Source organism: Oncorhynchus kisutch, linkage group LG6, assembly GCF_002021735.2.
Source record: "Oncorhynchus kisutch isolate 150728-3 linkage group LG6, Okis_V2, whole genome shotgun sequence".
NCBI classification, from domain to species: domain Eukaryota; kingdom Metazoa; phylum Chordata; class Actinopteri; order Salmoniformes; family Salmonidae; genus Oncorhynchus; species Oncorhynchus kisutch.
In genome coordinates, this window is record NC_034179.2 from 16,524,770 (window position 1) to 16,537,571 (window position 12,802).

A 12,802-nucleotide genomic window follows, 5' to 3' on the forward strand; every position below is an offset into this window, starting at 1 on the left:
CAACTGCATTATACTTTAAAAACACTTACAACTTCAACCAGTAAAATGGCTCTTTGGCGAGCCTATATCAATATAGCATTCTAGCTAACAACTGCTGCATCCAAAATAGTTCTTTTTCAAAGATCACAAGCAAATATAATCTTAGCAACTGTTCAAGCAAGAATCAAAACATCATTGTAAGCCTATGAGAACCCAAAACATGTATTCTGTTTAGAAGTAATAAAAACACATCTAGGCTATGTTGGAATGGGCGCAGTTGGCGATGGATTTCTTACTGCCGCGCGCATGTGTGCGTGACGTCATTGTGTCGTGTACTGGAAAATCGCACCTTTATTTAACTAGACAAGTTTGTAAATAAGAATTTGTTCTTCACTATGACAGCCTTCCGGGGAACTGTGGGTTAACTGCCTTGTTCAGTGGCAGAACGACAGATTTTTACCTTGTCAGCTCAGGGATTCGATCCAGTAACCTGGAAAGGGGTCTATGTGTTAAAAAATCACTGTTTAACTATTTAATCTCTTTAGCAACAGCAATCAAACAGAGTATCATGGAATACACTAACATGGGAATGCCTGTTCAACAGGACTCCTAACATGAGGAAGAAGACATATGCCTTGGTGCATGTTGATGAGATGTCAAAGATAACCATAGCTATGTGATGACTCAATGAAATCCAGCATACTTGATCCATTTACACTGTTGGTCCAACAATGCTGGTTCAAATGATAGTAAATGTAGGATTTGATTACGGAAAAAGTTTTCTATTGGTGCCATTTTGTTCTGTAAAATGTATAGATAAGGGGACAGGCTGAGTGAATGTGTGATGGTGCCGCCCAGCTATGCAGGTCAAAAGCATTACAGTATGTCAAGAGTTTGCTAGACATTTATTAGCCTACTTTCTGACAGGTGTCAGAGGAAGGAAGTCAACTTACTGCAACAGCTTCTAATACTTGAATGACAGCATCAGCAGCATCCCGCTCAGTGTAAAAGCCCTTCTCCACAACCCTGAGAGAAAAATATGTTGTGATTGTTGCAACAGAGGAATGGTACAGAGTGTGTGTGGGTGCGTGTGACCATTAAGGCAGTTAACTAACCTTTCAAATAGCTCTCCTCCAGTCACAAGCTCCAAGACCAGACTGATCTCTGAAGGGGTCTCAAAGATCTCTTTTAGTTTGATCTGAAAGAAATAAAACAAAATACATAAATTCAGCATCAATAAAAAACATAATAACAATCGTTAATTCTATGCAAGGACAGCACAAAAGTGTGTAGAACCCTTACAATGTTTGGGTGAGAGAGTCGAAGTAGAACACCTATCTCTGTCCTAACTATCTTCTTATCCACCTGCAGAAACAAAACAGAACTGGGTTAAGGAAGAAACATGTACCTGTTGTACTCTGGGTAAAAATATTACACTAACAATATGATGAACATCCAGTAAGAACTCACGGTTTTCTTCAGTGTTTTCACTGCGTACGGCTTCAGTGTTCCCTTCTGTCGACATCTGCACACCACCGACGTCGCTCCCCTAAATGCAGAGGGAATACACAGTTAAGCTACAAGAACAACTGTCAAGTGGGTAGGGAGTAGCAACACATTGTGCACAATGCCCAAGATACTAACTCCTGGGAAATGGTGAATAGGCTTTGATGTAGTTCTTCTGTACTTCCATTATGGCTGGGTAGCCTACAGTGGCTACAATCTTAGAAAAAAAAGAGTTCCAAAAGGGTTCTTTGGCTGTCCCCATAGGAGAACCATTTTTGGTTCATGGTAAAACCCTTTTGGGTTCCATGTAGAACTCTCTGTGGAAAGTGTTCCACGTGGAACTGAAAAGGGTTGTACCTGGAACCAAAAATAGTTTTTCCAAGGGTTCTCCTATGGACAGCCAAAAAACCCGTTTAGGTTGTTTGAATTGTACTTCCATTATGGCTGGTTAGTACAATTGTCCAAAATAAACTAGGCAAATTCCAACACAATCCCATAGACCTATGCAGTACAACAGTAGTAGGCAGACATGGAGATTAGGCCTATATTCCTTCAGGTTTAAATATTGTCATGTGTTCAGTTGAAATGGGTCAGCAGTTCGTTCACCTGAGCCACTAGCTCTGGGAAATGAAAATCCCTGGGCCTCTCAGAGTAGGAGTGCTGATCTAGGATCTTTTTGGCCTTTTAGATCATAATGAATATGATTATATGGACAGAAAGGACCTGATCCTAGATAAGCACTCCTACCCTAAGACAAAGCTAACTAAGATCTACTTTAAATGTATTTAAACATAGTAGTAGAAGTAGTTGTAGAATACACACTGTCCTGCAGTATGGATGTATATAAAAGGTAGGCTAAATTCCAATGTGCAAATACATCTAATTTGGCTGCACAGCTTACAATTAGCAGGGAGAGGGAAGAGGCAGAAAGTGAGAGAGTGAGAGATAGGCAGCTTTTGTTTTCAGAGGAAAGCATCTGGGCTCTCAGGTGTCCAGACCCCAATATTCACCATTACTACAGAACACTCTCTCCACCTCTCTCACACCTCCAATCTACCTCTCCCTCTCCCACACATTCACTCTCTCTCCTTCTCCTGCCTCTCTCCCACACATTCTCTCTCTATTTCAATATACAGTGCATTCGGAAAGTATTCAGACCTCTGCCCTTTTCCCACATTTTGTTACTTTACAGCCTGATTCTAAAATAGATTATAGAAAATCTACACACCATAATGACAAAGCGAAAACAGGGTTTTGGAAATGTTTAAAAAAGTGTTAAAAATAAAAAACTGAAATACCTTATTTACATAAGAATTCAGATCGTTTGCTATGAGAATGGAAATTGAGCTCAGATACATCCTGTTTCCATTGATCATCCTTGAGATGTTTCTACAACCTGATTGGAGTCCACCTGTGGTAAATTCAATTGATTAGACATGATTTGGAAAGGCACACACCTGTCTATATAAGGTCCCATAGTTGACAGTGCATGTCAGAGCAAAAACTAAGCCATGAGGTCGAAGGAATTGTCCGTAGAGCTCCGAGACAGGATTGTGTAGATGAACAGATCCGGGAAAGTGTACAAAAACATTTCTTCAGCATTGAAGGTCCCCAAGAACACAGTGGCCTCCATTATTCTTAAATGGAAGAAGCCTTCATCATTCTTAAATGGTTGTCCTTCCTTCCTGACGGACAACCATCTCTGCAGCACTCCACCAATCAGGCCTTTATGGTAGTGTGGCCAGACGGAAGTCACTCCTCAGTAAAAGGCACATGGCAGCCCGCATGGAGTTTGCCAAAAGGCACCTAAAGGACTCTCAGACCATGAGAAACAAGATTCTCTGGTCAGATGAAACCAAGATTGAACTGTTTGGCTTGAATGCCAAGCGTCACATCTGGAGGAAACCTGCGACCAGTGGCAGGGACTGGGAGACGAGTCAGGATCGAGGAAAAGATGAACGGAGCAAAGTACAGAGAGACCCTTTATGAAAACCTGCTCCAGTGTTCAGAACCTCAGACTGGGACAAAGGTTCAACTTCCAACAGGACAACGACCCTAAGCACACAGCCAAGACAACGCAGGAGTGTCTTCAGGACAAGTCTCTGAATGTCCTTGAGTGGCCCAGCCAGAGCTTGGACTAGAACCCGATCGAACATCTCTGGAGAGACCTGAAAATAGCTGTGCAGCGACGCTCCCGATCCAACCTGACAGAGCATGAGAGGATCTGCAGAGAAGAATGGAAAAAACTCCCCAAATACAGTTGTGCCAAGCTTGTAGCGTCATACACAATAATACTCTAGGTTGTTATTGCTGCCAAAGGTGCTTCAACAAAGTACTGAGTGTAGGATCTGAATACTTATGTAAATGTGATATTTCATTATTTTTTATAAATTTGCTACATTTTCGAAAAACCAGCTTTTGCTTTGTCTTTCCCATTATGGGGCATTGTTCCACACCTTCTTTCTCTCTCTCTGTCTCTCTCTTCTCTTCTCTCTCTCGGCCAGTGGGGAATACCATCACGGCTGGTCCATGTGAACAGACATAAGGCAGGCATGACAGCCAGATCACAGCTTCAATCCAAGCAAAACATCCAAGAGTCTGAGGAGAAAAGCTAGACTTGGACTGTACTCTATCATTGTGCAATGGAGCTCAGGGGCATAAGCTAGGCCTATCTGAGCAAATGACGCAAATCAAATAAACAATAATTGCAAAATATCATCAAATTGTTATCAGGCTGACTAGATGACCTCATCCTAGCGTACCATCCTCCCTCCTAGGATCCCTCCCTGTAACGTCTACAGTGCCTCATTTTGTTAAATCATTAAATGTGAATGTCATACAGAACAGAGGGATCTATATTCATGTGTTTGTCCTGCTTGTATGAGACCACTTTACTGCACAACGTTGAAAAGACCCTTCATTGGCAAAGGAGTAAGAGTTTGAAATACACAATGAAGAAGTGAAGAGGTAATAGCTATCAACAGTTAGTGCAGTCTAGGCCTGTGTACACACTCCTTCCATAAAAAAAGAACATTGAAAGCTGATTTGACCTGAACAAAGGGACGTCTTGTATCCTCCATTTTCCTTATGTTATCGTCCGACAAAATATGTCTAAATGTCTGAGTCAGTTCTTGAATAAATAACCCATTTATTCCATTCATTTACTCATTCATTTTCATCAATGCATGCCTTAATCCACTTTATAAATTCACCTCCTAATTCAACTTCTTCCTGTTTTGTTTCGGTCATCCTTATTTCATGATTTATTTAACATTGTGTTGAACCTTAGCAGAGAAAAGCATTATTTCATCCTGAAGTCATTGTACAGACAGCAGATGAGTGAAGATGCTGGTTCGTTTAGCTTGGAAAGATGACACCCTGAGAATGAAGCTTTTTGTTGCTGTCAGTTCTAGTGCTAAGCTGTACAGAGACTAGCAACAGAGATCTACATATCCACTAAACTGAACAGAGATCTACATATCCACTAAACTGGACAGAGATCTACATATCCACTAAACTGGACAGAGATCTACATATCCACTAAACTGGACAGAGATCTACATATCCACTAAACTGGACAGAGATCTACATATCCACTAAACTGGACAGAGATCTACATATCCACTAAACTGGACAGAGATCTACATATCCACTAAACTGGACAGAGATCTACATATCCACTAAACTGGAAAGAGATCTACATATCCACTAAACTGGACAGAGATCTACATATCCACTAAACTGGACAGAGATCTACATATCCACTAAACTGGACAGAGATCTACATATCCACTAAACTGGACAGAGATCTACATATCCACTAAACTGGACAGAGATCTACATATCCACTAAACTGGACAGAGATCTACATATCCACTAAACTGGACAGAGATCTACATATCCACTAAACTGGACAGAGATCTACATATCCACTAAACTGGACAGAGATCTACATATCCACTAAACTGGACAGAGATCTACATATCCACTAAACTGGACAGAGATCTACATATCCACTAAACTGGACAGAGATCTACATATCCACTAAACTGGACAGAGATCTACATATCCACTAAACTGAACAGAGATCTACATATCCACTAAACTGAACAGAGATCTACATATCAACTAAACTGAACAGAGATCTACATATCCACTAAACTGGACAGAGATCTACATATCCACTAAACTGAACAGAGATCTACACATCTATGTAGGAACACGCACACTCACACAGAGAAATTAGCTTCTACTATCATCAGATTCAGAAATGCTTTTATCCGATAAGGGATTAAATTGTGGGATCATTTACAGTTGAATTCAGAAGTTTACATACACCTTAGCCAAATACATTTAAACTCAGTTTTTCACAATTCCTGACATTTAATCCTAGTAAAAATCCCTGCCATAGGTCAATTAGGATCACCACTTTATTTTAAGAATGTGAAATGTAAGAATAATAGTAGAGAGAATTATTTATTTCAGCTTTTATTTCTTTCATCACATTCCCAGTGGGTCAGAAGTTACCATACACTCAATTAGTATTTGGTAGCATTGCCTTTTAAATTGTTTAATTTTGGTCAAACGTTTTGGTTAGCCTTCCACAAGCTTCCCACAATATGTTGGGTGAATTTTGGCCCATTACTCCTGACAGAGCTGGTGTAACTGAGTCAGCTTCTTAGGCTTTCTTGCTTTTTCAGTTCTGCCCACAATTTTTCTATGGTATTTAGGTCAGGGCTTTGTGATAGCCACTCCAATACCTTGACTTTGTTGTCCTTAAGCCATTTTGCCACAACTTTGGAAGTATGCTTGAGGTCATTGTCCATTTGGAAGACCCATTTGCAACCAAGCTTTAACTTCCTGACTGATGTCTTGAGATATTGCTTCAATATATCTACATAATTTTCCATCCTCATGCAGCCATCTATTTTGTTAAGTGCACCAGTCCCCCCTGCAGCAAATCACCCCCACAACATGATGCTGCCACCCCCGTGCTTCACGGTTGGGATGGTGTTCTTCGGCTTGCAAGCTTCTCCCTTTTTCCTCCAAACATAACGGTGGTCATTATGGCCAAACAGTCCAATTTTTGTTTCATCAGACCAGAGGACATTTCTCCAAAAAGTACAATCTTTGTCCCCATGTGCAGCTGCAAACTGTAGTCTGGCTTTTTTTATGGTGGTTTTGGAGCAGTGGCTTCTTCCTTGCTCAGGTTATGTCGATACAGGACTCTTTTTACTGTGGATATAGATCCATTTGTACCCGTTTCCTCCAGCATCTTCACAAGGTCCTTTTGCTGTTGTTCTGGGATTGATTTGCACTTTTCGCACCAAGGAGGAGACAGAATGTATATTTTTCCTGAGCGGTATGATGGCTGCGTCGTCTCATGGTGTTTATACTTGCGTACTATTGTTTGTACAGATGAACGTGGTATCTTCAGGCATTTAGAGATTGCTCCCAAGGATGAACCAGACTTGTGGAGGTCTACAATTTTTTTCTTGGATGATTTGTTTTGATTTTCCCATGATGTCAAGCAAAGAGGCACTGAATTTGAAGGTAGGCCTTGAAATACATCCACAGGAACACCTCCAATTGACTCAAATGGTGTCAATTAGCCTATCAGAAGCTTCTAAAGCCATGACATTCTGGAATTTTCCAAGATGTTTAAAGGTACAGTCAATTTAGTGTATGTAAACTTCTGACCCACTGGAATTGTGATACAGTGACTAAAACGTGAAATAATCTGTCTGTAAACAATAGTTGGAAAAATTACCTGTGTCATGCACAAAGCAGATGTCCTAACCGACTTGCCAAAACTATAGTTTTTAACAAGATGCGTTTTAATGACTCCAACCTAAGTGTATGTAAACTTGCGACTTCCACTGTAACTATCAGATTGTTCTTCTACATCATGGCCAGCGAGCTCCATCCCAGATCAGTGATGAGTTCCAGTAATCGACTAATGGATCATATTCATCATTCTGGAATGGCCATATCCATCCACAGTACCAAGATAACATCAGAATGGTTTATTGGGGGGAAATATGCAAAAGTAAATCACACTGAAAGTAGGACATTTAGTAGCAATGAACAAGACAAACTCATATAGCTAATCCCATCAACAAATGTATACAGCTAATCCAATAAACAAGCTCAAATAGCTAATCCCATAAACAAAGTCATATAGCTAATCCCATAAACAAAGTCAAATAGCTAATCCCATAAACAAAGTCAAATAGCTAATCCCATAAACAGTCATATAGCTAATCCCATAAACAAAGTCATATAGCTAATCCCATAAACAGTCATATAGCTAATCCCATAAACAAAGTCATATAGCTAATCCCATAAACAAAGTCATATAGCTAATCCCATAAACAAAGTCATATAGCTAATCCCATAAACAAAGTCAAATAGCTAATCCCATAAACAGTCATATAGCTAATCCCATAAACAAAGTCATATAGCTAATCCCATAAACAAAGTCATATAGCTAATCCCATAAACAAAGTCATATAGCTAATCCCATAAACAAAGTCATATAGCTAATCCCATAAACAAAGTCATATAGCTAATCCCATAAACAAAGTCATATAGCTAATCCCATAAACAAAGTCATATAGCTAATCCCATAAACAAAGTCATATAGCTAATCCCATAAACAAAGTCATATAGCTAATCCCATCAACAAAGTCATATAGCTAATCCCATAAACAAAGTCATATAGCTAATCCCATAAACAAGTTTATATAGCTAATCCCATCAACAAGCTTATATAGCTAATCCCATAAACAAGTTTATATAGCTAATCCCATAAACAAGTTTATATAGCTAATCCCATAAACAAGTTTATATAGCTAATCCCATAAACAAAGTCATATAGCTAATCCCATAAACAAGTTTATATAGCTAATCCCATCAACAAACTCCAATTGCTAATCCCATGAACTCAAAATGCAACACTACTTTAGGTGGGACAATATTGCATTTAAGAGGGAATAAAACAAAACCCTAAGCAAAAGCAGTGCCATTGATACATTGTGGGAGGCAACAAGTATGCCAAGGGAGACTAAATAAAAGTGGGCTCAATTGTTTGAAATGTGAATGTTTGTCATACTCCTATATTTTAAGGCATTTTAATGTAATTCTCTACAAAAATCTTAATATGGTAGAAATTAGATGAGTTAAGATAAGAACTGTCTATGAAGAGGATGACACAGACAAGAAGATTTTTATTTATTTAATTGAACCTTTAGTTAACTACGCACTAGGATAATAATAATAAACCATCTGCAATCTGAATGGCATTATACGATCCCCCTGGAAACCACACTGACCTCACCCTCTTCAGTTAATAAGTGACAGGCAGAATCCACTCCCATTTATATCACCATTATGAAGTGAGACAAATGTCGGACAAGTGGAATATGATGAATGCAAATGGCACTCACAACTTAAGATATCGACAACCTTATTTCAGATGCCCATTGTTTAAAATAAATTTGATGGTTGATAACAATTGATGGTTGTCGTCCTCACCAGGACTGTACAGGATTAGTGCCTGTCATGTGGCTTTACACAACATGAATGGAAATAACAAATTAACTTCCATTTTAAAAAACGACTGGTTCTTTTCAATCATAGTTATTGGAATTTAACTCATGTAGAGCTTTTACAAAATTAATTTGTCGTAAAGTGCATTAGATTATTAATGCTACTCAACAATATGACTATGTAACTACAACTGTCGAAGTTACACCAATTGAATGAAACTCAAATAAACCCTCAAGCTTTTCTAAACCAACAAAACAAGAAATCTGAATGAAGGCATATCTTTCCTGTTGCAGCTCATTGCTGCCTTACTCACACAGCATTATGTAATCCCAGCAGAGATGCTGCTGCTCCTCTCAGGAGCAAGACGAGCTAAATTCATGCATTCAGCTGGGGCCACTGCCTGTCTGCTCAGACACAGAACCAAATAGCTTCCTGTAATCCCAGCAGAGATGCTGCTGCTCCTATCAGGAGCAAGACGAGCTAAATGCATGCATTCAGCTGGGGCCACTGCCTGTCTGCTCCGACTCCGATTGAGAATGCTCAAAGTCCAAAACTTTAACTGTGTGTGATGGTATAACTGGGGCTAGGAGTTATTCCAGACCACGTGAATTGAGCCTGGAAAAACTTGAGCCCTAGGTAGGTAGCCCATAATGATTCCTGATCAGAGTAAACACCTGGCCCTAGTGATGGTATAAGGGCTCTATGGTATTTGTCTCCATGTGCAGTTGCAATCCGTAGTCTGGCTTTTTTATGGAGGTTGCGGAGCTGAGCGGCCTTTCAGGTTATGTCGATATAGGACTCATTTTACTGTGGATATAGATACTTTCGTACCTGTGTCCTCCAACATCTTCACAAGGTCCTTTGCTGTTGTTCTGGGATTGATTTGCATTTTTCACACCAAAGTACATTCATCTCTAGGAGACAGAACGCGTCTCCTTCCTGAGAGGTATTGTAACGCTCGTCGTAGGTGGAAGAGGAGGAGGACCAATGCGTAGCGTGGTAGGTGTCCATATTGTTTTAATACGAATACTGAACACTGAACAAAAACAATTTATCGACAAAACGAACAGTCCTGAACGGTGAAGCAAACCACAGAACAGAAAATATAATCACCCACAACTAAAAGGTGAAAACAGGCTGCCTAAGTATGGTTCTCAATCAGGGACAACGATTGACAGCTGCCTCTGATTGAGAACCATACCAAGCCAAACACAGAAATACCAAATCATAGAAAAAAGAATATAGACTGCCCACCCAACTCACGCCCTGACCATACTAAAACAAAGACATCACAAAGGAACTAAGGTCAGAACGTGACAGTACCCCTCCCCCAAAGGTGCGGACTCCGGCTGCAAAACCTGAACCTATAGGGGAAGGTCTGGGTGGGCGTCTGTGCGCGGTGGCGGCTCTGGCGCGGAACGTGGACCCCACTCCACCATAGTATTTGTCCGCTTCTTTTCCCGCCTCAGTGGCACCTTTAGAGCGGTGACCCTCGCCGCCGACCTCGGACTGGGGACCCTAGCAGTGGGCCTCGAATGGACGGGAGATTCCGGCAGCGCCGGACAGGCGGGAGATTCCGGCAGCGCCGGACAGGCGGGAGACTCCGGCAGCGCCGAAGGGAAGGGCGACTCCGGCAGCGCCGGAGTGACGGGCGACTCTGGCAGCTCCTGACAGGCGGGCGGCTCTGGCAGCTTTCACCCTTAGATTTTCCCATGATGTCAAGCAAAGAGGCCCTGAGTTTGAAGGTAGGCCTTGAAATACATCCACAGGTACACCTCCAATTGATTCAAATTATGTCAATTAGCCTATCAGAAGCTTCTAAAGCCATGACATTATTTTCTGGAATTTTCCAAGCTGTTTAAAGGCACAGTCAACTTAGTGTATGTAAACCTCTGACCCACTGGAATTGTGATACAATGAATTATAAGTTAAATAATCTGTCTGTAAACAATTGTTGGAAAATTACTTGTGTCATGCACAAAGTATTTGTCCTAACCGACTTGCCGAAACTGTAGTTTGTTAACAAGAAATTTGTGGAGTGGTTGAAAATCGAGTTTTAATGACACCAACCAAAGTGTATGTAAACTTCTGACTTCAACTGTATATGTTCAACATTGAACTCGCCAGCGCTAAGAGATATTTTGTCACTTGTCAAGCTTGCAGGCATATAGTTAGTCTGATCAAACACATCGGCCTCACCTTAGAAAGTGTAAGACCCCCTATAGTAACAATACGGTTTTTGGTACTGTTATCTCCTGTAGGCTAAACCCATCTGAGCCAACAGGGATAGCCTATATTCAACTTGAAGTATTATGCAATGGGCTCTTTTTTCAGCTGGCGTTAAGGAGGCGCTAGTGTCACATGCACGTTACTTTGCAATTTTGACCTCCAAAACAAAGGTCATGTGGTTTGGTAAGAAGAATGCCCCTCTCCCCACAGGTGTGATTACTACCTCTGATGGTTTAGAGCATGAGGTAGTCACCTCATACAAGTATTTGGAAGTATGGCAAGACGGTACACTGTCCTCTCAGCACATATCAAAGCTGCAAGCTAAAGTTAAATCTAGACTTGGTTTCCTCTATCGTAATCGCTCCCCTTTCACCCCAGCTGACAAACTTACCCTGATTCAGATGACCATCCTACCCATTATAGATTACAGAGACATTATTTATAGATCGGCAGGTAAGGGTGCTCTCGAGCGGCTAGATGTTCTTTACCATTCGTCCATCAGATTTTCCACCAATGCTCCTTATAGGATACATCACATTACTGCACTCTATACTCTTCTGTAAACTGGTCATCTACCCGTCGCAAGACCCACTGGTTGATGCTTGTTTATAAAACCTTCTTAGGCCTCACTCCCCCCTATCTGAGATATCTTCTGCAGCCTTCATCCTCCACATACAACACCCGTTCTGCCAGTCACATTCTGGTCCTCAAAGCACACACATCCCTGGGTCGCTCCTCTTTTCAGTCCGCTGCAGCTAGCGACTGGAACGAGCTGCAACAAACACTCAAACTGGGCAGTTTTATCTCAATCTCTTCATTCAAAGACTCAATCATGAACACTCTTACTGACAGTTGTGGCTGCTTTGCGTGATATATTGTTGTCTCTACCTTTTTCCCCTGTGTGCTGTTGTCTGTGCCCAATAATGTTTGCATCCTGTTTTATGCTACTACCATGTTGTGCTGCTGCCATTTTGTGTTGCTACCATGCTGTGTTGTTGTTGCCATGCTATGTTGTTGTCTTAGGTCTCTCTTGTCGTGATGTGTGTTTTGTCCTATATTTGTATTTATATTTATTTTTAATCCCAGCCTCTGTCCCCGCAGGAAGCCTTTTGCCTTTTGGTAGGTCGTCATTGTAAATAAGAATTTGTTATTAACTGAGTTGCCTAGTTAAATAAAGGTTCAATAAAAATTTAAAAACTGGTGCACCAGCATTTTCCAGCCCTAACGCCAGGTTTGGCAATTTACAGGGGTGTGGAAATATTTGAGGCGTGTCCTTAAAAACATGATCCAAAGTGCTATTTTCAGGCAGCGCTTGTAGGGATATTTAAGAACAACCAAAAGCTGGTTTTAGCGGTAACATATGGCATGAATTTTGACAGTGGAAACAGCCTATTCAGCCGTGACGCACACTGCCCATATGCGCATGGAACAATATGTGATATGGGGCCTGTATATTTCGTATTTATAAACATAAAACACTCATGCTTCTTCCCCATTTCATTTTATTTGATTAAAAACCAAGCATAGTCTCCCCTAC

At 40.8% G+C, this 12,802-nt stretch overlaps 1 protein-coding gene across 1 annotated transcript in view; it reads right to left on the reverse strand.

Moving 5' to 3' along the window:
* The window catches only part of LOC109892409 (calcium/calmodulin-dependent protein kinase type IV), a 30,392-nt gene that overhangs the window by 8,569 nt on the left and 9,021 nt on the right, over positions 1-12,802 (reverse strand). Inside the window, exons 2-5 of the mRNA XM_020484919.2 lie at positions 1,450-1,528; positions 1,282-1,344; positions 1,095-1,177; positions 933-1,005 (exon numbers count right to left, since the gene is read on the reverse strand). Coding sequence (XP_020340508.1) covers positions 933-1,005; positions 1,095-1,177; positions 1,282-1,344; positions 1,450-1,528 — 298 coding nt within the window. The remainder of the gene's footprint in view (positions 1-932; positions 1,006-1,094; positions 1,178-1,281; positions 1,345-1,449; positions 1,529-12,802) is intronic.